Raw genomic sequence first — 25,174 nt, forward strand, 5'->3', positions numbered from 1 at the left:
TTTGGATTCTCATTCATAAGATGTTTATTTCTTTTTCTTTTACATAAAGCCGGTGTGCACACCACTGTGTTTAATTCACTAATCATCAACAGGAGAATAAAACATGTCAGAGGAACCAATCGCAACTCTGGGCTTAAACTTGCTTCCTGTAGTCCTGGGCTTCCCCTCACATGACCCGCTCTTACTCAATATATATTATTTGGCCTCGTCACACACACTGTCAGAAAGCAGAAAGGGGAGAGCCCTGGGAGTTAACAGCAGATCAGGCGAGAGCGACATAGATGGAAACTGTTACACTCTGAGTGGATTTACTGTTTCTGGCTTCGACAAAAAAAGGTATGTGTGCAGCTTTTTAAATTTTAAATCAAATCAATTTTATTTGTATATCCCAAAGTCACAAAGATAAATACAAAGACAAATATAAATAACAGTAAAACATTCAAAACATTTTCAGACTGATTCCAGGAGTACGATTCCTGGATTTTTATGATGAGTGAAGCAAGATTATGAGCCAGAGAAAGTTTTAAATAAGCGTTTCATCATATTTCATAATTTTTTACTTTTTTAGCACAAAGACCGGAGCTTTCTGTGGTGCACATGCACGTTTAGAGACGAAAAATGAATGAAAGTTTGATGGATATCTATCTATACAACATTAATGCACTGTATTAATGTTTTGACTGTAATCTTTGTACTGCCTGTCACACTGATATGACAAAAAAAAAAGGAAGAAGATGTGCAATTCGCACTCATCTCACACCTCACAAACCACAACACAACATATCCTGTTTCCTGTCAGCTTCTTCTTGTCACAGCTGAGTTGTGTTCTTCAAAGGCGTCCCTGATGGCATCCAACATCACCTCCACCGCCTCCCAGCACACCCCGTCTGCCCCCTTTTCTCTGCCCATCTCACCCTCAGCTCAGGCCGGCATCGCCATCCTGACCCTGGCGTTCGTGCTGGGCTTCCCCGGGAACCTGTTTGTGGTTTGGTCGGTTCTGTGTCGGGTGAAGAAACGCTCAGTGACCTGTTTGTTGGTGCTCAATCTGTCACTGGCGGATGCCTTCGTGCTGCTCAGCGCTCCTTTTTTCCTGCGATACTTGGCCGGAGGCCGGGGTTGGGAATTTGGCTCAGCGGCATGCAAGCTGGTGCATTACCTGTCAAATGTGAACATGTACGTGTCCATTTACCTCATCTGCCTGATGAGCATAGATCGCTGGCTGGCCGTTACAAGGCCTTTCATGTCACAGAGAATCAGAACCAAGCGCTCCCTGTTGTGTCTCCTGCTGGGAGTCTGGGTGTTAGCATTCATCCTGTCTCTGCCGATGCCTTTCTACCGCAGGTAAGTAAAGAGAATATTGTGTTTCCCCAAAGTACTCTTTGATTTTGAGTTTAGTTTCCAGTCCAAAAAAGTGCAAGTTAGGGTTGGACCATTATTGAACCACAACAATGAAATTTTGGGGGTTCTTTTGGGACCTCTGAAGTCTACAAAGTGGTTCGATTAAACAGGTTTAAACTGTGATTACCAAGATCCAACAGCACTAACCTTGTATTTTTATTTTGAAGTTTCAAGAATAGCCTTTCTAAAGCATCACACATGTAAAATCCAGCTTGTCATCTGCAGTATTGTACACCTGACACTGACATTTTTTCCCCATCTAACTCCCTCCGACAGCAATCTGAAGAAGACACTGGCGTACAACGTCACCTTGAGCTTTTGCGTTCCATACCATTGGGGTAGTGCGGGTCACAAGGTCTTCCAGTACCTGTTTGAGACCTTCATGGGCTGCCTGGTGCCTTTCTTCCTCATCAACACCTGTTACTGCTACGTCATCTGCCGCCTGCGGAGCGCCAAGTTCCAGCGCAAAGCGCAAGGCAGCCGCCTCATCCTGATGATCATCTGTGCCTTCGCGGTTTTCTGGCTTCCCTATCACATCGTCAACATCGTAGAGGTGATTTCTGATTAGATGCTTAAAATGTGCATTTAAGAAATGTGTGTTTTTAACACTAAAATCACTATTGAAATTCCTTCAAGATGAAGAGCTCGTAATGCATCCTCACCAGCCTCAGTATTTGCTATTTCCTCCGTTCCTTCTCCAGGTGGCCGGTTTGTTGCATGGCAGTGAGTCAGTGATCAAGGCCGCTCTTACAGCCCGTCCAAACGTCACAGCCTTCGCCTACTTCAGCAGCGCGGTCAACCCCATCCTCTACGTGTTTGCCGGCAGCTCCCACATCCGACACGCCGGCCTCAGCTTCATGGGCAAGCTCTTTGAGGCCACCAACTCGGAGAGCAGGACCACGTCTACGTTCGCTCGTAGCGGCCGCAGTAGCTCTTCACCGGATGAGAGCAATGTCCTGCAAACTCTGTCGGTCAAACTGGGGAGGCCTTTCAAAAGCAAGAACAAGGACAGCAGCGGCGTGGCGGGCAAAGGGGTCGACGAACCCGAACTCAAAACTTTGGCTACCACTGAGCCGATAGAGTAACGCTTAAGCTATGCTCCAAACACAAGGTCATTTTCTGTGTATTACTTTTCTTTTTTAAATAAGACCCAGAGTATTTTTGTATTTTTATTAGTTATTAGACAGAAAAATGTTGCCTATCCACTCATAAAATCACTGTGAATTACTGGATGGATTGCCATCAAACTTGAAAATGTTCCCCAGAGGATGAATGCCACCGAATGTCCAATGAAATATCTCAGTGTTTATTTGTTTATTGGCACAAAACCTTTGTAGACATTCATGGTGCTGAGATAATGAATCTTTAGCACAGCCATGAGGTTGTGGCTTTAAATCAAATGCCTTGAAAACCAACCAACCATGTATTTATTGCCATCCAGTTGAATACATATTTTAATATTCTCCTCAGGCTGTACTATTGTAACTTTCCGTAACTTTTTCCTTAGTGTCGTCTTTAATTTGTCTTCAGCCTCAAATGCAAAGATGGTAAACATCAGCATGTGATTATAGTATTAACATTTAGAACATTGCACAGAGCTGTTAGCATGAAGAAAGACTGTCCAGCTGTTAAATATGTGGGAATAGCTATGTTTTTTAAATGTAATAATAATGTATATGTATAAGATTTGCTACCTAATAAAGCTTTTTTCTTTTTGTAAATATTGTTTTTCTACTGTTGTGCATTTTTCATCAGAGGTCCAGATAAGTACATGAAGTACTGTCAGATGTGTGCAAGTGCAATATGCAGGAACATTGCAAAAGGAAACATTTCATCAATCGTTTCATCATGTCGCACTGTTTCAACACCTGAGCTGAAAGTTACAATATTTTACGTGAATGATTGAGGCTCGGAACAAGCCTCAAATTTCCTGTAAGAATGATACAAAAAAAAAAAAAAAAAAACGGAGGGGGGGGGGGGGAATCATTTTACAATATGAGTCATATTGAAGAAATCTTGAATGAGAAAATCCTGGATGTTCACAACCGTGTTACTGGATAGTGACAAAACGCCTTTCCACACCAGTGTGACCTCCCGAACCTTGAAACCAAGGCGCCTGGGGCCACATATATTCAATAAAAATGTTTTAAACCCTAAAATCTAAAACGGTCATTAAACACTACCCCCAGTCTCAGATACAGAAGGTTAAAAATAATGATTTTTATAAGGCCTGAGTTCTTGTTACATGTGGCCAGGAGGTAGGACTGTGTGTGTGTGTGTGTGTGTGTGTGTGTGTTGTTGTTTCTCCCCACCTCTCTCTCTCAGGTGAGACTTATTGTCTCGTCAGCCCAAGCTGACTTAAGGAGGTGTCTCTCTCTCTACTTTTTCCCTGCAGGTGACCTGGTGAGGAGGTTGAGGCTCCGGTTTCCTCATGCCAGGAGTCCGTTGAGCCGCTTGGTTTTGTTTTTTTTAGTTTTGGTTCGGAGATTCCCTGGTAGTCCTGTTTTCTGTCTTTTCATTTAGGTAGTGGGTTTTAGGCAGGTTTAGTTTGGGGCTGGATGCTGGGTGCGACGGCTCAGTGTTCTCTCTCTCTTTTGTTTGTTTTGTTATTTTCTTGGGAAATTATTTCATTTGTTTTAGTGGCAACTTTTGTCTTCATGATTTCTCTCAGTATGTTTCGGGCCTTGCGAGCCCTTGAGGTCCGTAACAGTTCTCCAAACTGAACATTTATTGGGGATGAATTTGATGATGTCAAAGCAGCTCTGCCTCTGATGTTTGAATAAGAATATATATATATAAGTATAATCTTTCGTGTTGACACTACACTAAGCAATGATTAGACCAGTGATGAGGCCAAAGAGGAATCAGACATTCATGCACAGACGTATTGTTCTACTTCTGTCATTGAGGATACTGATAAGATTACGATCATGTTTAAATAGCGCTGTCCTGCTATTGCAACACACACAAACATACACTCGTGCACATGCTCGGTTCAAACTAGTTTTTATCACTGATGACAGGAAATAGTTTACGCATGTATAGCACATTAAGTAACAGATAAATAGGACAAAACGGTTGTGCAAATCATCATTGTGGCTTGTGTGACCTCATTTAGCTTCATTTCTCACTAAAGTGTTAACTGTCAAATGTTTTTTTTTTTCCTCGCTTACTTGAGCTGATGTTATTTCGCTGCATTTGGTGGTCTCCACATTTATTTATTTTTAAATGTGTATAAAATATCTTTGGAAATTCTAAATGTTTGATTACCCGTTCTTATTCGAAGCTTTTTCTTTATTTTTGTCACTTTCTAAATTGTGGATGAACACCACTACAACAGCCACTACTCACTACATATCTCTGTGAGAACAGGAGTAAGAGAACGGATGGTATCTACATCCGTTGTGTGGTTCCCACCGTGAAGCATGTAGGCAGAGGGCGTGATGGTTTGGAGGTGATTTGCTGGTGGTGAATTATTCAAAATTCAATGCACACATGGCTACCATAGGGTTCTGTAGAGGAGAGTGATGGAGCGCTGCATCAGATGACTTGATGACTCCACAAACCCAGTTGAGATGGTTTGGAAAGTGAAGGTAAAACAACCAACAGGTGCTCGAGACTCTTTCAAGACTGTTGGAAAATCATTCCAGGTAACATTTTTTCAATGACGTGCACACTGACCTCTTTGTGAAATCAGAGGAAATCCCCTTTAAACTGTCTGACAGGAATATTTGTTCTAATTAACTGACAGGAAATGAGCGGAGAAAAATAGATCAAACTACTGACGGTGTTCTTCTTCGTCCACAAGATGGGAGCTGTGCCGATTTGCCGGACCAAGACCAACTTCGGGATTCCAACCAGTGGTACGCTATGTCCATTATTGTGGTTTGTAAAATTAGGGCTTTATCTGCACTGAGTCAATCATTTATTGGATGTCAAATATTTTTCTAAATGCCCACAAGAATCAACGAGGGTGTAAAAAAGGCTAAAGTTGGTAATACAGTTGAACCAGGATGACCCAGATTGTTTACTAGTTGGAGGGAAATATATCTGCTTCAGTACTTTACCACAACCTAACTTCTACTAGTCTTGACTATAAATCAAACTGATCTTTGTCGTCTTGTAATTGATATTATTACCATATTCTTCATAATGCACTGTACCTTCTGCTCTTTATGCAGTCTCATGTTATTTTCCATCAACAGCAACATAAAAGTATTTTATAGTAGAATATTGGCAATAAATTACAATAACCTTTCCATATAATACTTTATTATGCAGATGATGCTGTATTTTACAATATGCTAAGAAAGCACTGTTAGTTTTACGTTAACTGTTTCTGGTTATTTGACAAACCACTTACGATGTCGTGAAAACTCATCTACGTAATATTTAACATGTGGTAAGAGACATATCGCCAAGCGTGGCAAAGTTGGGGCACAGCTCGGGGACTTCAGTGGAACATAACAGGATGTTTTGTACCACGAAACATTTGAAGGGCAGCCGTGACTGTTTGAAGTGTTGCTACAGATTGAATAAGAGGCCAGAGGTTTGTTCATCTTTTTGTTTGATCATTTCCATGAATCAGCGTTGGTGGTTTACAGGGTGGTGAGGCCATATTACATAATGCATACCTCAACATAAAAAATGAATCATATAGGCCTGGTGCTTAAATGAAAGATTCAGTTCACATTAACCACGTCAGAAAGTGGCAAGGAGCAAGCTGCTAGATCTGTGTAAGGGTGTGGCATAGCCCCCAGGTTTTCCCAGCACCTGTCCACGGGGTCATATCGATGCACCCACTTGGTGTCCCTTGCTGTGCTCGCTGAAGACCCTCCCACCACGTATAACTGTCCATTAAGCACAGTTGCCCCTGGTGACAGATGAGGTCGAGGCAAAGCGGGGATGGAGGACCAGGAATCATGTGTGGGGTCGTACAGCTCACAAAGGAGTTGGTCTCCAAAGCCCATCCAGAGAGGCTGTAGCCCGCCGACTACCACTAACCCCTTCCCCAAGGCTAACATGATATGGCCCGCACGCCCAGCTCCAACAGTCATGGGCGCTCTAGTGGAACAGCCACGGGAAGGATGGTAGTGCCACATGGAGGGAAGGCAGCGCTGATGGTGGTCACAGCCTCCAGAGATGTAGATCTGCCCATCCAGTACAGCTGCAGCGTGGCAGCAGACAGCAGTGTCCAGAGGGTGGGCCTGCCTGTAGGGGAGACAAAAAGTTTATTACATCCAAATCAAGTCCTGATTTCCAAAAAAAAAGTGTCAAAAACAGCTGTGACACGCCTGCTTGTTCAGGTTTTGTGTAACACCGTACCTCCAGGTGTTCTCCTCAGGAGTGTAGTACTCCACAACATCCAGGTATCGACTGTCATCGCAGTTACCACCCAGAGCGAAGACCTTACCATCCAGACACACGGCAGAAAAGTAGTCCCTCTGACTCAGCATGTCAGGTAGTCTTTCCCACGTACACCGAGACAGGTCAAACCTACAGAGGGTGGGAGGGAGGGGAGCGCAGATGACAGCGACTCTAAGCGAAATAGAAAATGAAACTTTATTGCAACAAAAATGTATTGCCATTGCAGTTTTTCTTCATTAAACCACCAGTGACTGATATTCTGAGTTTGTTGTAGCGCTCAGCGGAACTGCCCTTTCAAAATATCAAGCAGGATGTTGCGTAATCATGCTGAAAGGTTTGGCACTATACCAAAATCAGGGAGAATATCTGAAAAAAAAAAAAAAAAATCTTGTAGTTTGGCTGATGTGTGTTTGTGTAAGCAGCACATATGAAGGGATCGTTGGCCACAAAAACACCTGGAAGAAATTCAACAATGGAAGACGACGATGGAAACTTAATTTTAATGTGTTCTCCTCAAAAATTCAATAATTACGTATTTGCAATCAAATCAAGGCCTGCAGGAGGATGTTGCATCACTGACAATCATGCAATCGCCCAACTGTGGGTGAGCCAACACACTCACGAGACAAACGGAAACCCTTTCAGTTAAATTTGCAGCTTGTTTTCCCTTTTTATTGAGAAGAAGATTTATGATTTAGATGATTTACCCTCGTCCTTGCAGAGAGGAAAGTCTGTGGAATAAAGCTGACATATTAACACGTACACTTACTGGATCTAGTCTCTCAACAGTTTTCTGATATTAAGCTTTGCAATTTTAAATAAAAACCAAAAATTAGAACAAAATAAAAAACAAACCGCTGTTTTTTCCCTGTGAATTCTACTTGCTACCTGCTCACACTCTACCTCAGGGCGGATTTGAGGATATCCAGCGCTCCATAGTACTTGCGTCCTCCCAGGACATACAGTTTGTTGTTGAGGACGCAGACGCAGTGTCTGAACCGGGCAGGTTCAGGGAGCTTGGCGAATGGCCTCCACTCAATGCTTCTAATCAGGCCGTGTCCGCGGTGGAACTGCTGAGCGTACCACAAGGATTGGCTGGGAACCCTTTTCATGAATTCATCATCGACAGTGTCGCCACAGACCAGAACCAGGACCTACAAGCCCCAACATAAACATATTACTACAGACAACTTTCTCTGTGTTAAAATGTAAGGTAAAATTGTGAGTACCTGGTTTGGGGTGCGAGGTCGGCATTCAGGCCCTCTGTAATCCCCCTTTAGAAGAGACTGGAGTACCTCCAGCAATCCTCTGGCCCCAGAGCTCCTGCAGAGGAGGCTGCAGCCGAGGGCCTCCTGGAGCTCGGAGTAGGTGAAGAGAGGGAAACGAACAAGGCGGAGCAGACCTGGCAGAGCTGGTAGTCTCTCTTTAGGGCTGTCCACCACCCAGCTCACCACTGCCCTAAACACGACTATCTAAGTAAGGGGAAAGGACGTCTGTGTCATTTTACAGGTTTAAAAATTGGCACGTCAGAATGAATCAATCGATCTTTAAGATTAAGACTCATTGATTTTTTTTTGCTACAAGTTTCAGAAAAGCCAGTTTCAAACTACATTTCTTCCTCATTAATGATTTTAGGAAATTAAATGAAATTAGATCCTCTGATTTTCCAATGCTGGATCCAGAAATTGTCTGCCACTGGGTCTTTCTCGTACAGACCACTAGATGACATCAAATCCCATGCAAAATTGGCAACAGCGCTGCTACTGTATTCAATAATATCAAGTTGTAATATTCAAAATCTGCTGTAAAGACACGTTTTCCATAACTTCTTTTTTTTGTTTAGAACATGTAAGTTCACAAAAGTAGAAACTAAACCAAAACTGTGTCGCTTCTAACTTAATTTCTAAGTGCATACAGTATGATCTGATTTCATGTGGCTCAAACTGTGGTATATCCAGTACTTAAGTAAAAGTACCAACAACATTAAAATACTTAATTACAAGTAAATCTTCTATTTAAAATCTTACTGATAGTCACGGTTAAATTGTCATGGATATTGCAGATAAACACACACACACACACATAATTCTGATTCTATTCTATTTATTGTGCGTATTATTACTATTTTATCTTCTTGTATTTTATTGCATTTTATTGTACTTCATCGGCCCTGTGAAAAATTGAATTCCCCCAACAGGGGATCAGTAAAATCTTATTATTTCCAAAAAGTATTGTATGTTTGAGACTCGGACAAATATTTAAATGAAATCATCTGAGCAGAAGAAGTAGAAAACATCAACAAAGTCACTGACATCTAAAGCAATGTCAAAGGTCCATGGCAGCTTTTTGTCAAGGTGACCCCAACAAAAAGTTGATTAAATCTTTATTAATTCAATCTCTAAGTGTCTCATATGTACAAAGTACAACATTTGCCTCAGAAATAAAGAGATAATAACATAAAATGTTCAGTACAGTTTCCACCACTGGACTTAGATTCACGTTCAGAAGTTTTTCTCCAAGGTTAATCTGCCAAAACACAAGTATTAAGACCAATACAAAGAAAATATTACCTCACTCTCTACACACAACGAGTCCTTCTCAAGTAATTTGCCCAGGAGGGAACAGGGGACATCCTTGAACTTCTCCCCTGCAGAGATGCATTGGAAGTGGGTTAGGATGTACTCCTCTGCAGCCTGTCCCAGTTGGACCAGCCCATAGGTCTCAGCCAGGACCAGCACGTCTAGACAGGTGCTTTCATCCATCCTGTCCCACAGAAAGTCCATGCACAGTGAGAGCGCCTCCTGCAGCTGGTACTGAAGCAGTGCATCTGTGAGCTCCCAGATCTGGCTCCAGCCCAGCCTGAGCTGACCCGTGTAGATGAAGCTCAGTATGGATTCAATGACATGGGATGCCACTCCCCGCAGGCACACCACATCCTCAGTGGACTCACGCAACCCTCCGCAGAGAAGTGCTCGGAAATATTCCCCACCTGCTGCTAACATAAGTCGGTGTGCTGAGAGGACGAAGCCACAGATGTAAGATAAAGGATGAGAAAAAATAAGAGGCATTAAATAAGGTTTTAAGTTACTTGCATGACTTCTTGGGTTGCCTCTTACCTGAGTATCTTTCTCCACTCTCTGCTTGTATTATGACGTCACAACCAATACCTCTCTCCCACATGTCTTTGATGACCGCCAAGCTCTTCTCTCTCTCTGTGGCTGCAGAGTTTGCGACCTTTGACGTGCATCTTTGCCTCAGCCTTTCCATCTCAAGACACTTGCAGGCGTTCAGCACCGCCTCCATTACCGCCTCTTTACTCAAGTCCACTGCTACGTCTCCACGGTACGCAAAGTCCAGAGCAACCCTTAACCCAACCGGGGTCAAACAATGGCCTGCATTCTCCACTCTAAGTCCAGTGTTTTGTTCTGAGGCAAAATATGCATCAGGGGTTTGACTGGCTGCTGCCAGCACAAGTCTGTGAGCTTGGAAGGACTCGCCTTGGAGGTGGAAAATGCAATCCAGGAGTAGCTCTTCCTCGTGAAGTCTGAGAAGGCGAGTGAAGACGGTGTCTGAGTGTGAGGGAAGACTGTAAGACAAGAGACCTGGGTCCTTGGGTAGAGATGACGGAGGATGTTGAAGAGGGTGACGGGCTTTGGAGTCTGGCATTTGCTTTAATTCTGTAACTGTGCAGCGTTTTTGGCTTCGAGGGCGAGTTCCTTTTCGCCCAACATCAGCCGTATCTGTTTCGCTTCCTCTTCTTTCTCCAACTCTTCTCATTCTTCCTTCTTTTTTATTTCTCTCCATAACTGGTTTCTGTGTCACCCACCTACTTGCTCGTCACGATACAGATGACCGGACATTTCATAAGAAAGGACAAAAAAGGGAGAGGCAAGATAAGGAAGGAATACGGCCTCTGAAGGGAGGAACAGTGCACGAACACCGCTTTCCTGGAAATGTCACATACATACTGATACTCATATTTACTTTGACAACAGACAGACATGAACTTATGACACCTGAGGTGTTTTTTTACACTTTCTAAATATAACCTCGCCTACAAACCGAGGTGTAAACAATGTCATCATGGCGGAAGCTCCCAAGTTCACAGGAGGTCAGAGACATCTCAGTCGCGCTTTTTAGCAATACACCAAGCCTGATTGTGTGAATGGCCTCCACTGAAGTCAGTTTATATTAAGATGAATATCCAGAAATATTTGAAAAGAACTCCAGAAGAGTATGTGTACAGTTCCCCTGCTTGGAAACATGGATATAGCACACAGTCTGCTACCTAGTGCAAGTGAAGTCGTCACTTTTTTACAAATGATTAATATCTTTGGAGCAAGACTCTGCGTAGACACCTACCTTAGTGATTCCTCTACCAGTGTGGGTGTAACAAGTCACTTTGACCAGGGCACAATGGCATTGTGAGCATGTGGGGTGCAGGAGGAGATAGGGCCGGTTTAATAATAGCTGGGTACTGGCACTATGAATAATACACTGCAAGAAGTTTCCACCTTTTAAAGAAGTCGCTCAGCATGAAGTTGTGAGCCATTTCAAGCCAAAATCTTTGTGTATTTTCAATGCAAATTTGAAATTTCAATCATAATAGTCAGCTACATATGCACATATTGCATTTTCAGCAAATCTATAAGTGCATTACAGATCAGGGAATGTGACCTCCTGACAGTTCCTTCGTTTGCTGACAATCATTCATCAAATTTGAGGCGTTAAATTGTAAAAAAAACATTTAATAATTAAAATTATATGTGGTTTGTGAGGTTACACGTGTACCTCACCATATGATGTGTACACAATATGTTTAAAATTAACTAGTTATTGAATGACATTGTTTTTAGGCAGGCGTTTGCTAATGAAATGCTCTTTTAGAGTGACGAGAATAGAACAGGGACAGGTCCTCGTCCTGTTTTTTTTATTTATTATTTATCTGGAGATTCTTCCAGTGCATTATTGATGGAATAAACATCAGCTCATGTACAGGCAACAATTCTGAAAATGAGTCATCAGCTCAGCTGTTGCCTCACTTCTCATTTCATGTGCTTCCATGAAAATCACAGACCGCGTGTTGTTACTTTTACTTTTTGGTCTGCTCAGCCACGGTGGTTACTACTAACCACCCGCTTGTTCTTCTGTTTACCCCAAACTTTGAGGCTTCCTGCTGCCAGAAACATGACTTGCAATGCTTCCTGTTGTGGGACAACGAATTTCTCAGAGCTCGCCTACCATAAAAATATCAACAGAGACTGAGAAATGTAATGCATTACCACAAAAAAATATTTTTAATAAGTTAAAAGTGTTTTTATGCTATTATAAGTATACATTTTTATAATTTTTCAGCATTTATGAATTTATTTTTGTTAATTTAATAATTTCAGATTGCACAAATACTGAAAATAAAAACAGAGCTGCCTCATAAAACTCAAAATAACTCTCGCGAAATCATCTTTCATATCTCTAATTTTTTTAGTGTACACATTATGATGGGGTGTGTGTGAGAGAGAGAGGGAGGCAGAGGGAGGAAGCTGAGGAAGCTGGGAGGGGATGTCATCCACCTCACTGAAGGTATAAATATAAAGAGTCGCAGTGTGAAAGAATGAAGACGTTCCACCTGTTGACAACGGCTTATTCACCTGAGACAGAAGAACCTGTGTGAGTACCAAACTGTTATTGTACTTGTCCATGTTTGATTGCATTCAAAATGTGCATTATATTTCAGATTTAATCATCTTTATGGCTTTTGATACTAATATCAGTAACTTAACTTTTAGCATTTAGCTCAACAACGCATGCATACAAATGTAGAAGCCAAATTCTGACTTATATCATCAGTTAGTTGGTGGTTTTTATAGTATTAGGACATATACAGTAAGGCAAATACATCAATTTGTAACATTTTATTTTGGTTGAACTATGAAGAATGCATTTAAAGGAAAATAACAACTAAGAAACTAAAAGGTTGTCTGGCCGGGAGGGAAAAAACACATTTCTTATGCAGGTGCATCACAGACAAGCTCAGTATTGTAGAAAAGAAGCCTCCCACACACTTCTTCTTCTTCTTCTGTCTTTGCATTCAAGACTCATACTGAGTCAGTAATTAGTCGAGTTTGAATTAGTAGAGTTCGTACTCCAGAGGGAGCTGCACAAAATCTGGTAAATAGCATGAAGTGATGTCACGTGAGTCAATGTCAGTTGGGTCTTAAAACAAGATTAAAAAAAATAAATAAATTGGGTGGGCGTGGTGACGCTCTGATTGAGGCATTAGCTGCCATTAGTATCTGAATTTTTGACCCAGCTGAGTTACTTTGTGGTTAATGTAGGTGCAAGACTTTGACAAGAACGTATGAACCTAAGAAAACCTCTGATATGGTTCTACTTTCTTCATTGATTTTGATGCAACAGATCAAAAGACCTCAGACTGCAAGGAGCTGCTCATCATGACTAACCTATAGAAAATAACCAACCATCATATGTTTTCTCTGTTCCATAGAGTCCGCCATGTTCCACCACCATGTTTCTGTTTCTGTTATATTCTGTAAATAACACCCTGGACCTTTACCTTTACATGTACACATTCACTGGAACAATTTAACTGAAGCTGAAAGCGAGTTTTCAGCTTGTTCCGCGAAAAGTAATCAGTGCTGACAAGAACTAAAGAAAAACTGACCAATACTTTTCACAACATTGTTGTCCCCTTAGTTAAATTCAAGTTTTCTAACATCATAATAATCAATAATATATCAATAATAATAATTTCTAACCTTTCAGTAAGTCCATGGGGCAAATCACATCCAAGAGTAGTGGATTGGTCCCTCGAGTCCGATTCTCAACCGCTGAGGAAGAACCACCCAGGTACTCTTCACACCGTTTTGACGGCAGCAGCCAGCAACAAAATGATAACCTTCAAATTCCTCCAACCATCGTTGTCTCGGACACGGATTCAAGGTTTGTGTTCACTTCTTTTTTTTTTTTACTGTTGTAATGATGGTTTCTGTAGTAGAAAGAAGAGAAGGGGTCCCAAGATCTGAGAATTCAAGGCACTTTAAGACGAGCTTGGATCCATATTTACATGCAAGAAGAATGGAAAAAGATGCATCTCTATTAGGCTTGTTTTCCACTACAGATATCCTCCAGGTCATGGGTTACATGGTTCACCTAAAGGGTACATCCTATATATTGTATAAGGGCAAAACTGATGAATCCTATATTCCATATTTAAGATGTCGAACTTAATGGCAGTGTACTTGGCCGATTTTTCAACAAGTAGCAGCTCATGACAGTAACATAGATTTTCAGTTTATTTGTTATAACGCTTTTCTTCGGACCTCCTATTGAACAGTCCATCAGAGCGCCGGGGCTCGAGGGTGGAGCTGCGTAGATCTTCCATTTACAGCACGCTAGACCTCGTGCCACAGCTTGAACATTACGACAGCTCATTTCCACATCAACAGACGAGGAGCCGACCATCTCTTGAGGCTCTCCGCAAGGCATATGAGGTAAGTTTTTCACCTCTTGAAACATGAATAAATATGGAGTACATTATTAATATGGTACACTGATATGGTCAAACATAAGTCAACGTCTCCCTCTCCCTATGAAATGTGTTTTTCCCAGGATGTGGAGGTGGCAAGCACCACCACAGACTCAGGAGTAAGCGCCATGCCGGCGGCAGACGGTGGGAATGAAGAGTCACAAGCTCCAAAGACGAAAGCTCCTGTTAGATTTGGCTGGGTGATTGGAGTCATGGTGAGCGAAAGCACAGACCGCTTCATACACGTCTTCATTTCAACTGTTTCAACACTCCATATGTAAAACATACGAGCATCACACTCAAAAACACTCACCGAGCTGTTTTCTTAATGAACTTTCATTACAGGTTCGTTGCATGCTGAATATTTGGGGAGTCATCCTGTTTCTCCGCCTATCGTGGATCACTTCTCAGGCAGGCATCTGTAAGTCAGTCCCTTTCATTCCTTATGGCCGTAACATGCCATTGATCACCCTCGTCCTCTTGTTTTTAGTTGATTTACCTTCATGCAACCATCATACTGCATGAGAATAGTGTGTACTGCAAGACAATTCCCTAAAAAACAATGATAATGACAATGAAGGAACAAAAACAAAACAAACTTTGTGATTGCTTCATAAACTACACCTTTAAAACAACACAAGGGTTGACTAAAACCATAAAAATGATTAAAAGAACTCTCTGGAACTAAAACACCAGCAGCTAGAAGAGAGAGCATGCCACTTCTGCAGCAATGATTTAGGTTAGGGCCTAAATAATATTGATAATCCTAGTAATGATGACTTCCTGACCTTTTTGTCTCGTCTCAGTGTTGACCTGGCTCATTATCCTGATGTCTGTGACGGTGACCTCGGTAACTGCCCTCTCCATCTCCGCCATCGCCACCAACGGGAGGGTCACCTCAGGTCAGTTACACAGCAAATATATGTAGTGTTTTTATCTAGTGTGTGAAACGTAGCATGAATAAATACAGAATTTATACTTACCATTGTACATGTATATATATTTAACTCTTCAGTTACTGCTGAGTATATTTTCCTGCCGTGTTTTTTTTACCTTGTCTCTTGTTTTGTGGGTCAACATAATTTTCAGGTGGGGCGTATTTCATGATCTCCCGCTCTCTGGGTCCTGAAATTGGTGGACCAATTGGGATGGTCTTTTCCTTTGCCAACGCTCTGGCCTGTGCCCTGAACACGGTTGGGTTTGCAGAGGTGGTCCGTGATCTGTTGCAGGTATTCACAATGCTTCAACGCTCACAGAGACAGATATAGTCTGTTTTACATAACTCATGAGAATTTCTGTTTGGATTTATTTACTGTAGGATTTTAATGTCGTTATGGTCGATGCAGTCAATGACGTACGTATTGTGGGCGTGATCACGGTGACTGTTCTTCTGCTCATTTCATTGGCTGGAATGGAATGGGAGTCCAAGGTGAGCACATCAAGACACATCTCACTTAATTTGCTCGAGTTGGCCCATAGATCTCAACTTAACTTTTACTCTTCATCATATGTTTCTCCTTTGTTTCTCGTCTCTAATTTGTCATTTTCAGACCCAGATTTTGTTCTTTATAGTTCTCTTGGTCTCGTTTGCTAATTACTTGGTGGGCACAATCATCCCTCCCATTCCAGAGAAACAGGCCGTGGGCATCTTCGGATACCGCAGTGAGTTCATAACTGACTTGATGTAGGGATAATTATATTGATTTATTATTTAAAAATAAAATTATCCACAGGTTCCACAGGTTATGTCATCATCAGTTTTAAAATATATATATATATAACTAGTTTATTAGAGGACGCAATAGTCTTTGTTGTTCCCTTTCACCAGGTGAGATCTTCATAGAAAACCTGAAACCAAACTGGAGAGGACCTGAAGGCAACTTTTTCCAGATGTTTGCCATTTTCTTCCCCTCTGCCATCGGCATCCTTTCTGGAGCCAACATCTCTGGAGACCTCAAAGTATGACGCGAAAGAGAGCAGGGACATTCTTACATCACACCAACAAGGAGACCATGACTTACTTGTTGGTGTATTATTTACTTTTGCAGGACCCTGCTACTGCTATCCCCAAAGGCACCCTCACGGCCATTTTCTGGACTACGTTGAGTTATCTAATTATTTCTGCAACTGTTGGTAAGCTTGATTTGCTTCTCATTATAGTTTGAGTCCTTCAGCGGCCAGCTTCAAGTGGCCTTTTGAGGAAATGCACACATGCAAAGCTTGGAAAGCCTGGCAAGATGGATTTTCACCACCTGATATATTTACACCTTTATTCCCCTCCAGCGTCGTGTGCGGTGCGGGATGCCTCTGGTAATATGACTGACATTCTACCTGGAAACATCACTGATGGCTGTGTGGGCTTGGCATGCAACTTTGGCTGGAACTTTACAGAGTGCACCTTAACACAGTCTTGTGAATTTGGTCTGGCCAACAGTTCAAAGGTACAGTTGAGCCAAGAAGGAATAAAAATACAGCTTTTTTTATCCTTGTAAAATGAGTGTCATGGTTTAGTGCTTCCTGTTTTATGTTGAGTCTTTCCTTGGGAGTCTTATTCTCTCTGGTTTTCGTTTTTTAATCAGTTAATTAGTTCTCTTGAATTTAATGTTTTCCCTCTTTCGTTTGTCACGTCATCTGTGTCTGTTCGTATTCCTGCGTTGTTTGGTCTTTGTGCCTGTCCTTATGTTGGTGTTCCTGCTCCTAGTGTATCGCAATTTTGTATTTTTAGGGTTAGGGTTTTTTAAGTCATCATCTGCCTTTTGTATTTTGTGGTAACCTGTTTGTCATGGAAGTCAGTAAAATTACCTTTTGACCATTTCCTTCCTTCTTGTCTACGTTCAAGTTCACGTTTTAAGCTAAACCGTAACAGTGAGCCAGTTCTACTTCAGTGTTAGGGTTCATATTCTACAAGCTTGTGTTTATACATGCTGCATGATAATATAAACTCATTCTTTATGGCGACGATTCCAAATAGGTACTGGGCCAAGTTTCAGGTTTCTACTACCTCATCACTGCTGGTGTCTTTGCAGCCAGCTTGTCATCTGCCCTTGGTTTCCTCGTCTCTGCCCCTAAAGTCTTTCAGGTGAGAAACCGCAGCCATGATGAAAAGCTTTTATTGCTTCTAAACTTATACGTCAAAGTCTGACATAGTACAAATGTCCCACATGAGGCAACACATTCTGGCTTTTACAGTGATCAAGAGAAATTACCCCATTTCTGCTGTATTACGCCTCAGGAATGGACTAAAGTACTTATGAATGTCGGAATGTCTAACATGATGCGTGTTTTCTTCCAGTGTCTTTGCAGAGACAACTTATACCCATACATTAAATTCTTTGCAAAAGGTTATGGGAAAAATGATGAGCCGCTCCGGGCCTATGTACTCTGCTACATCATTTCTGTGGCCTTCATTCTCATTGGTAGGTGTGATCGTTTTTTCATTTTTTTGTTATTGGAATTTGATTTTGACCATTTTGAATGCGTATTCAATTTCTCTCTTCTGCGTCATTCCAGCTGAGCTGAACACCATCGCAGCCTTGATCTCCAACTTCTTCCTATGTTCCTACTGCCTCATCAACTTCAGCTGTTTCCATGCTTCAATCACTAACTCTCCTGGTGAGTTACCTACCTCATGAACGACACGCAAAGGTTTAAAGTTATGGAGACGCTGCAGTCATGGTTAAAAAGGCCAACACTGACTGTCGATTCATCAAAGAATCATTGGAAAACTAGGGCAAAGAATGTCATGCACCCCTGGTGTACTCGAGCTGGGGGTGCTGATGATCAACAAATACCAAATCTTTATCTTTATCTATATGTATATATCTCTGTCAGCACTCACTCCCAACCTGGACCTAAAATCTTCCCCCTCCTAGGAGTCCAAAGCTCCAATGTGAACACCAACACATCCATGGAGCTCTGTGCACCCTGTCTAGGCAGTAGAATTACAGCCAACTGAGCTAATTAAAGTTTCCTAACCTCAACTACATTTCGCAGCAGTTTACTGTCCATCAGGACGCTGTAAATCAGAGTCGATGCTGGGTATGGGGACCATTAACCCAATGACAAATGATAGCAAAGGTAGAAAAGTTACATAATGTCGCTTTAATATTGTTTGAGCCATTATGTCAATAAAGCCATTATGTAAATACTGCTGAGAGATGATGGAAGACTGTGGCTGTATCTCAATCCCATGAACTCCAAAGACAACTAAAGTATAAATGTCTCCCGTTTGTCCCGTTTTTTCAACATGTAGATACAAAGTCACCGTCTGCAGACCTACATTTGAACAGAAGTGTGGCTCTGTAAGAATAAAGGTTACGTGTTATTTCTCCTCGTCGCACCTCTTAGGTTGGAGGCCATCATTTCACTACTACAGTAAATGGACAGCCCTGTTTGGAGCGGTGATCTCTGTGGTGCTCATGTTCCTATTTACCTGGTGGGCTGCTCTCATCACCTTCTGCATCATCTTCTTCCTGTTCGGATATATCAACTACAACAAGCCAAGTAAGTCCAAAACAAATGACGCCAGAACTATATGATTTTTTTTCCCTTATGAATTTTGTCTTTCATCGTCACGTCACTCGTGTGTTTTGGACATCCACAGAGGTAAACTGGGGCTCGTCAGTCCAGGCAGGTACATACAACATGGCGCTGTCATACTCGGTCTCACTGTCGGGTGTCGAGGATCATGTCAAGAATTTTAGGTGAGCCATGAGCTAGAATCTGATCTTGTATCTTAATCAGTAGAATACTATTTACATTGTATCCTTTAGAAGTGATTATCAGTGGTGATTTCTACAGCGACCTTCATCTGTGTTCTCCGATGTGTTTTTTCAGACCCCAGTGTCTCGTCCTGACCGGGCCACCGAACCAACGACCAGCCCTGGTGGACTTTGTCGGTTCCTTCACCAAACATATAAGCCTGATGATCTGCGGAGACATAATCATGGTCAGCCATTCAGTCTCTGATTTATAACCTTGTATTAAAGAAACTATCTTTAACAATGGTCATGTTCAGCTTGACTCTTCCCGACTCTTCTAGGAGCAAGACAGACAGACTCGTCCACACGATGCTACTGACCTGTCAGTAAAGTGGATGAACAAGAGGAAGGTGCGCTCCTTTTACACACCTTTCAGTGGCGACAGCCTCAGACTCGGAGCTCGACACTTGCTGCAGGTAGGATGTGAGAAGCTGTGTGAAAAATAACAAAGCTCTGGCTCTTTGTTGAGGACACATCATCATCATCATCACCATCACATTGATCATTATGGGACCCATATAGTTAACCTTACCTTTTTTTTAAAGGCTTCCGGCCTTGGCAAGCTGAAGCCCAACACTCTGGTCATGGGCTTCAAGGCAAACTGGAGGGAGAGTGCTCCTGAAAGCATTGAAGATTACATCAACACCATATAGTAAGTGAAAGATTACGTGACTATAGTGTGAGGAAATATTGAACACAAAGATCTTGTGACCCCCTAAGAACCTTTGGGGATCCCTGTGTGTGTCTATAATGCTGTCTTTATGAAATAAGCTGTTAACAGTGTGGCAGAAAATAAAAGCTAAAACATTAATTTGCAACCAAATCTATAATTACACATGCAGTTTCTTTTGTATCACCATTTCCACCTTAAGACGCCCATCTTCATTCACTCCTGCCTTTCTTTTCTCTAGTGACACCTTTGACTCCAACTACTGTTTGTGTATCTTGAGGATGATGGATGGGCTGGATATCTCAGACCAGTTTGATTTTGAAGGTGAGGAATCCAGACTTCATAATCTGTTTGAATTTTCTCTGTGGCATATTTCAACAACATGCAACTGGAAAAACAAAAACGGTGAAGGATGAAATGTCTGTCCTCCAGTGAACCAGGGCTTTGAGCCTGATGAATCAGTCGACAACGACGACGAGCAGTCTCCTGAGAGGGAATCAGGTGAGCACTGTGCATTGTAAACATGTTCCATTAAATCCATAACTGCATTTCACTTTACAACATTAACATTAAAACTCTTCCTCCTGTTACAGCTGATGACATCTCTGATAAAGGCGACAGTGACCAGATCAAAACAGTGTTTCAAAATGACCAGGGGAAGAAGACCATCGACGTCTACTGGATCGCTGACGATGGAGGTGAGCCCACAGGGTGGCCAGATCTGACTTTAATGTGTAAAATATCACACATGATCAGTGGACACAAGCTGAGAACTGTATCATGCCTCCTCCTCCTCTTCTTCTTCTTCTTGTCTTTTAAGGTCTGACGCTGCTGGTGCCTTACCTGCTCACCAGGAGGAAACGCTGGCACCGCAGCAAAGTCCGAGTCTTCATCGTTGGGGATGAACAAAACATGGAGGAAGGTCGCAACGAGTAGGTTTACTCTGTTTTTACCTCCTGGGATCAATAATCTAAAAATGACTCTAGTGAGCAAAAGATGGCTTCATATACTCATTTACTTTCTGAGGAAGTTATGAGTAATAATCACATGTTTTTGCCATAAAATTCAGTCTGCAGTATTTTTGTGCAATGAGTTAAACATACACAATCAGGTGCACGATGGTCCGCGGGAAGTTGTTGTGCTTAGACTTTGTTGTTTCTCGTAGGATGGTCGGTCTGCTGAAGAGGTTTCGTTTGGATTTCAATGATGTCATAGTCATGACTGACAGTGAAAGGCGTCCACATGCCAAGAAGTATGTCTACAGAGCCTTTTTACAAATATTTAAAAATAAGTCAGCCTTAGGAGATCATTGAACCTTTGAATAAAGATTTTATCTTCCCATTTACTGCACGCTAACACCTCTCCTTTGTGTTCTTGATGCTTCTCAGCCTGAGTAGATTTGTGGACAGTGTCGCCCCCTTCATGTTACACGATGAACAGCAGGAAGGCGTCTCAGTGCAGGAACTGAGACAAAGCACCCCCTGGAAAATATCAGACAAAGACTTTGAGGCCTTCAAACTTAAGGTGTATGTGTGTGTGTGTGAACATGCTGTTCCATTTTCAGTAAACTAATAATAAGCCCATCGGGTCTCAGTTGACTTACTTTCACCTCCTCCCTTCACAGTCTGAGAGAAAAGTGAGGCTGAATGAAATCATCCGGAGGAATTCACAACACGCTGCTCTCGTGCTTGTGTGAGTACAAAGTTTATCAGTTCAGGATATGACATGTTCATTTAAATTTTAGAAAAAGGTGGTCGCATACTGTAATTCCCATTAAGATCCTTCACCTCTGACATGACAGGTGAAGGTAGGATGTCTCTAAAAGAGGGTGGACATTATTCTCTGGATATTTTGATAATCAAACACTACATAAACATTTATTAAACACTATAATGTAGGAACTTCTATAAGAGTAGTCAGATAGTAGATGTGTGTCAGCTAAGTCAGCTGAGACAGTTTTACTTCTTTCAACGAATGTACATTTTCTGTGTGGAGATCAACATGTTTCAGATACCAGCTTCTCTAAAAATGCAGAAAACGATAAAATTACACCACATTGCAAGAAGTACGCCGATGAAGACCTGAGCATTAGATCTATAAGTGATTGTTAAACAGCGTATTTCATAACTCTCACACACAGCTGGAGTTTATCCCAAAGGTGTTGTATGGAGTTGAGGCCAATCAAGGTCTTTCACACCTTTTTGTGTACACTGACACTGTCACGTTGAAACACGTTTCTCGAGCCTGTTGCAGCAAACTAATGTCTAAAATGTTGCATGCAGAGGCATGAGTCATGGGAGAGTTCGTCTTTTTTGTCGATTCACTGCAAACCACAATGAACACTAATTTTATTTGTGTAATATTTTCACGTAAATGTGATGGGGTTTTTTTCCAGGAGCCTTCCTGTTCCACAGAGCGACTGCCCCAGTGCTCTGTACATGGCCTGGTTGGATACTCTGACCTGTGGCCTCCACTGCCCTGCAGTGCTGATACGAGGAAACCAGCAGAACGTCCTGACTTACTACTGTCAGTGAATTGTGACTTTATGGATATTTTGTGACTGTAAATTACCAAGGGAACTAAGGGTTCTACAAGTTTCTGGAAGTCTACCAAAGGGATGAACACCATTCTTCCAACCGATATTCCCTCATTTGGAGTTTTGATGATGGTGATCGAAGGATTAATATCAGTCCAAAACCCACCGTTGGTTCAGTTAGGTCGAGATCTGGTGCTTGTAAAGGCCTTAGCATATAAGCTATGTATTTAGCCTACTTTTATGGAGGTATTCATATATTATTGCATGCATACAGGAAATTTGGAAACTGTCCATATGAAATGGTTTTAGAAAATCACTCCCAGATTACTGTAGGAAACTGTGTTAGGCTTAGATGAGTGGTTAATTAAATTAGTTTATTACTATCTCTGTGGCAGTATTTTCCAATTGTTCCTAATCAAGTGCTCTTAAGGTTAATACGGGTGTCCCACAAGGCCCTATTCTTGTCCCTCTTTGTTTTAAGAAACAAACTTGAGAAGCTTGCACTATATATTAGGCTTTGAGATGCTTAATTAAATTAAAATATAGTATGATTACAATATACAATCTATCATGTTATTCGAATCTTGTTATGAGAATATAATTTATGTTAGTGCACTCAAAAGTTTCCACAATAAAACGGAAAATGTAGTATGACGTGCACAGCTTTCTGATAGCAATCCTTTTTTATAGAAGCATTAATGAATAGTCACGCAGCTCCTGTCAGTGATTACTGACTAGGAAGTACACCAGTAAGTGTTACCAATCTTAGTTATATGGACTCATTTATTTGTGCCAAACTGGCCCTTGGTTGCTGATCGCGAACAAATTTCACCTGCCAATTTCTGTCGTCACTTTGATTCTTTTATTGTGAAAGGACTTCAAAGTATGTTTTGAGAGGATTTGTTATGGTGCATGTTTTAATAAAATGTGTTGTGACTCATCACATTCTTCCTTTAGTTGAGAGTGTGTTCACTGATATATTAGTTTTTTGAGATAATATACAGAATTACATTTACACGTTCTGTAGAGTACATGACAGGGTGTAATATTGCACGCTGGTGTTGAGAAAAGGTACAGAAAGACAATATTAGTTTGGACCCAAAGACTTTTTTAAACATGTGATGTATTTGTGATTTTGCTGTGTACCTACTGCTAATATTCATTTTTATTATTGTAAATTAAAATTTAGTATTTTGTCACAAGCTACAGGTAAGTCATCTAAAAGCTCTGTAATGAAAGTATGTTGAGCCAAATTTTAAAAATCAAGTTGTTGTGGAGAAATTGCTGAAGTCAAAGGTCAATGGTGAGGTCAGGAGGGAAGAAAGTGTTCAGGAGCCTCTGATGTCTTATGCTGTATTATTTATTGACGCTTGGCCCAAGGAGAATTAGAGACACTCTCAAAGTTCATCAAAAGTGCCTGAGTCGGTCTCACATTCTGCCCCAACTCATCCTGGTGGATCGACTTTAAACCCCAAGATAACACCACAAATACTACACGCCCAGAATTAGTCAAAGAGAATGTCTTTACCCATGGAGGTGTTATTGTCAGCATGTTCTAGTCTGGAGACACAGATGTCTGTTTACGCAGATTGGAACGTCAACAACAAGCTATCTATTATGTCTATGAAGGCAGCAACAGGTCTCTGTGACCCTGGACACCACAGTGTTGAGATAGACTGGCACCTACTGTTCTCAACCAAAGCCAAACAACTACTGTAATACTGCTGAGGACCTCAAGGCCCACACGAGACCTTGTGTTACCTAAGGATAGAAAATTCCATAACAGTAAGTTACTGACATTTTAGTGTGGAATCAGTCAGTCTTCTTTTATTACAGTTCAGCAAGGACTGTCCATGGACACAAGGACAATAAAAGGCTGGGCTGACTGTTGGACTAGTCAGTAATATTAGCTGCTGCTGTGTCTGCTGTTGGTGACCTGGTTGATGATTGGTTGTTAGCAAAGTTCTTGGCTTGTTAGTTTTGATCAAAAGTAATATAATTATTACATCCACATATTTGTGGATATTTCTGAATGACACATTTGTGTTTACTTGTACAGTCAACAGGAAAGTGTTGGGGTGTTTTTTCCCCTGTCACATCATTGGATCCTTTCTATCTTTGGCTTGTGTATTTCAATATTCAAATCTGACATAATACACCTGCCTGTTCAAGACCTTCATCAACACGTGGGGAGAAACACCAGACATGTGAGCAGGCCAGGTAACTCTGCGATGAGGAAACCAAAGAGGACAACAGAGGAAGTTAGGAGGAGAAAAAAGAGAGCAAGAGTAAATCTGGGACTGACTTTAAGTCACTGACGAGAGATTCACGAAATAAACCTGCTAGTTGTTGAGCGACTAGCTTTTGATCTTAAGTAATATAAAGGTAACAAATACATGTGTACAGCTGTTGGTAGTCACAAAATCGGTATTACCCTATGAAACTTGCAAAATTACCAAGTTTTATAAAATTTAGAAGCAAAATGTCCTTAGTTAATGTCAATGTTGATGTTATTGGATTAACCTTGTACAAATATACAGCACACCCACATGATCAGATCAGCATGCTTTTAAATGCCAAAGCTACTAAATGAAGCAGATGTAATAATGTCATGCTTTTTGCAGATAATGTGATTCTGTTGGACCTTCAAAATGATAGAGCATGACAAAATAAATGTATTTTTAATGTAGTGAACATTAATTTATTTTCCTTATTTGTGGATATTCCTGAATGACATGTTTGTGTTTACTCGTTGGGCAGTCAACAAGGAAGTGTTAGGGTGTTTTCCCCCCTGTTACGTCAATGGACATTTCTATGATAAACATCTTTGGCTTGTGTATTTCAATATTCAAATCTGACATAGCTGATGGAGTTGTATGACCAACGTGTCCAGAGTA

General features: G+C 41.4%; 3 protein-coding genes across 6 annotated transcripts; 2 read left to right on the plus strand and 1 right to left on the minus strand.

Annotated features, from left to right (window-relative positions):
• Positions 1 to 186: 186 nt before the first annotated feature.
• Positions 187 to 2,578, plus strand: ltb4r (leukotriene B4 receptor). Of its 4 annotated transcripts, none has more exons than XM_010739462.3 (4): positions 187 to 336; positions 836 to 1,341; positions 1,675 to 1,951; positions 2,100 to 2,578. In XM_010739462.3, exons 2-4 carry the CDS (start codon positions 845 to 847, stop codon positions 2,481 to 2,483), a joined length of 1,158 nt encoding a protein of 385 aa, XP_010737764.2. In that variant the 5' UTR covers positions 187 to 336; positions 836 to 844; the 3' UTR covers positions 2,484 to 2,578. The 4 variants fall into 4 exon arrangements, with proteins under 4 accessions (XP_010737764.2, XP_019115988.1, XP_010737765.2 ...); XM_019260443.2 differs by having other exon boundaries at positions 198 to 333; positions 832 to 1,341; XM_010739463.3 differs by having other exon boundaries at positions 204 to 336; positions 800 to 1,341.
• Positions 2,579 to 5,231: 2,653 nt separating this feature from the next.
• Positions 5,232 to 23,206, plus strand: slc12a10.1 (solute carrier family 12 member 10, tandem duplicate 1). Its single transcript, XM_027287535.1, has 29 exons — positions 5,232 to 5,261; positions 12,251 to 12,432; positions 13,549 to 13,725; positions 14,120 to 14,276; positions 14,395 to 14,526; positions 14,657 to 14,732; positions 15,118 to 15,213; positions 15,401 to 15,540; positions 15,630 to 15,740; positions 15,862 to 15,973; positions 16,140 to 16,270; positions 16,360 to 16,444; positions 16,595 to 16,752; positions 17,283 to 17,390; positions 17,604 to 17,727; positions 17,822 to 17,923; positions 18,659 to 18,814; positions 18,915 to 19,014; positions 19,148 to 19,259; positions 19,353 to 19,487; positions 19,617 to 19,723; positions 19,983 to 20,065; positions 20,174 to 20,242; positions 20,335 to 20,439; positions 20,562 to 20,673; positions 20,907 to 20,993; positions 21,130 to 21,265; positions 21,366 to 21,433; positions 22,137 to 23,206. The coding sequence occupies exons 2-29, from the start codon at positions 12,377 to 12,379 to the stop codon at positions 22,273 to 22,275; spliced, it is 3,174 nt and encodes a 1,057-aa protein (XP_027143336.1). The 5' UTR covers positions 5,232 to 5,261; positions 12,251 to 12,376; the 3' UTR covers positions 22,276 to 23,206.
• LOC109138862 (kelch-like protein 33) lies at positions 5,673 to 11,213 on the minus strand. The gene is made up of 7 exons (XM_019260459.2): positions 11,128 to 11,213; positions 9,882 to 10,594; positions 9,336 to 9,778; positions 7,995 to 8,237; positions 7,669 to 7,919; positions 6,724 to 6,894; positions 5,673 to 6,609 (listed from the first exon to the last, which is right to left on the minus strand). The coding sequence occupies exons 2-7, from the start codon at positions 10,567 to 10,569 to the stop codon at positions 6,081 to 6,083; spliced, it is 2,325 nt and encodes a 774-aa protein (XP_019116004.2). The 5' UTR covers positions 10,570 to 10,594; positions 11,128 to 11,213; the 3' UTR covers positions 5,673 to 6,080.
• Positions 23,207 to 25,174: the final 1,968 nt, after the last annotated feature.

This window comes from Larimichthys crocea, chromosome XIV, assembly GCF_000972845.2.
Source record: "Larimichthys crocea isolate SSNF chromosome XIV, L_crocea_2.0, whole genome shotgun sequence".
NCBI lineage: Eukaryota > Metazoa > Chordata > Actinopteri > Sciaenidae > Larimichthys > Larimichthys crocea.

Excerpts from the sequence above, each read along its gene's own strand:
- ltb4r (XM_010739462.3), top strand. The coding sequence starts at position 845 with ATGGCATCCAACATCACCTCCACCGCCTCCCAGCACACCCCGTCTGCC. Across the intron at positions 1,342-1,674 it reads CCGATGCCTTTCTACCGCAG|CAATCTGAAGAAGACACTGG; the intron begins GTAAGTAAAGAG and ends TCCCTCCGACAG. Across the intron at positions 1,952-2,099 it reads ACATCGTCAACATCGTAGAG|GTGGCCGGTTTGTTGCATGG; the intron begins GTGATTTCTGAT and ends TTCCTTCTCCAG.
- LOC109138862 (XM_019260459.2), bottom strand. The coding sequence starts at position 10,569 with ATGGAGAGAAATAAAAAAGAAGGAAGAATGAGAAGAGTTGGAGAAAGA. Across the intron at positions 6,895-7,668 it reads ATCCTCAAATCCGCCCTGAG|GTTTGACCTGTCTCGGTGTA; the intron begins GTAGAGTGTGAG and ends CACCCTCTGTAG. Across the intron at positions 6,610-6,723 it reads CCTGAGGAGAACACCTGGAG|GCAGGCCCACCCTCTGGACA; the intron begins GTACGGTGTTAC and ends TCTCCCCTACAG.
- slc12a10.1 (XM_027287535.1), top strand. The coding sequence starts at position 12,377 with ATGAAGACGTTCCACCTGTTGACAACGGCTTATTCACCTGAGACAGAA. Across the intron at positions 14,733-15,117 it reads CACTTCTCAGGCAGGCATCT|TGTTGACCTGGCTCATTATC; the intron begins GTAAGTCAGTCC and ends GTCTCGTCTCAG. Across the intron at positions 17,728-17,821 it reads TGTGGCCTTCATTCTCATTG|CTGAGCTGAACACCATCGCA; the intron begins GTAGGTGTGATC and ends GCGTCATTCCAG.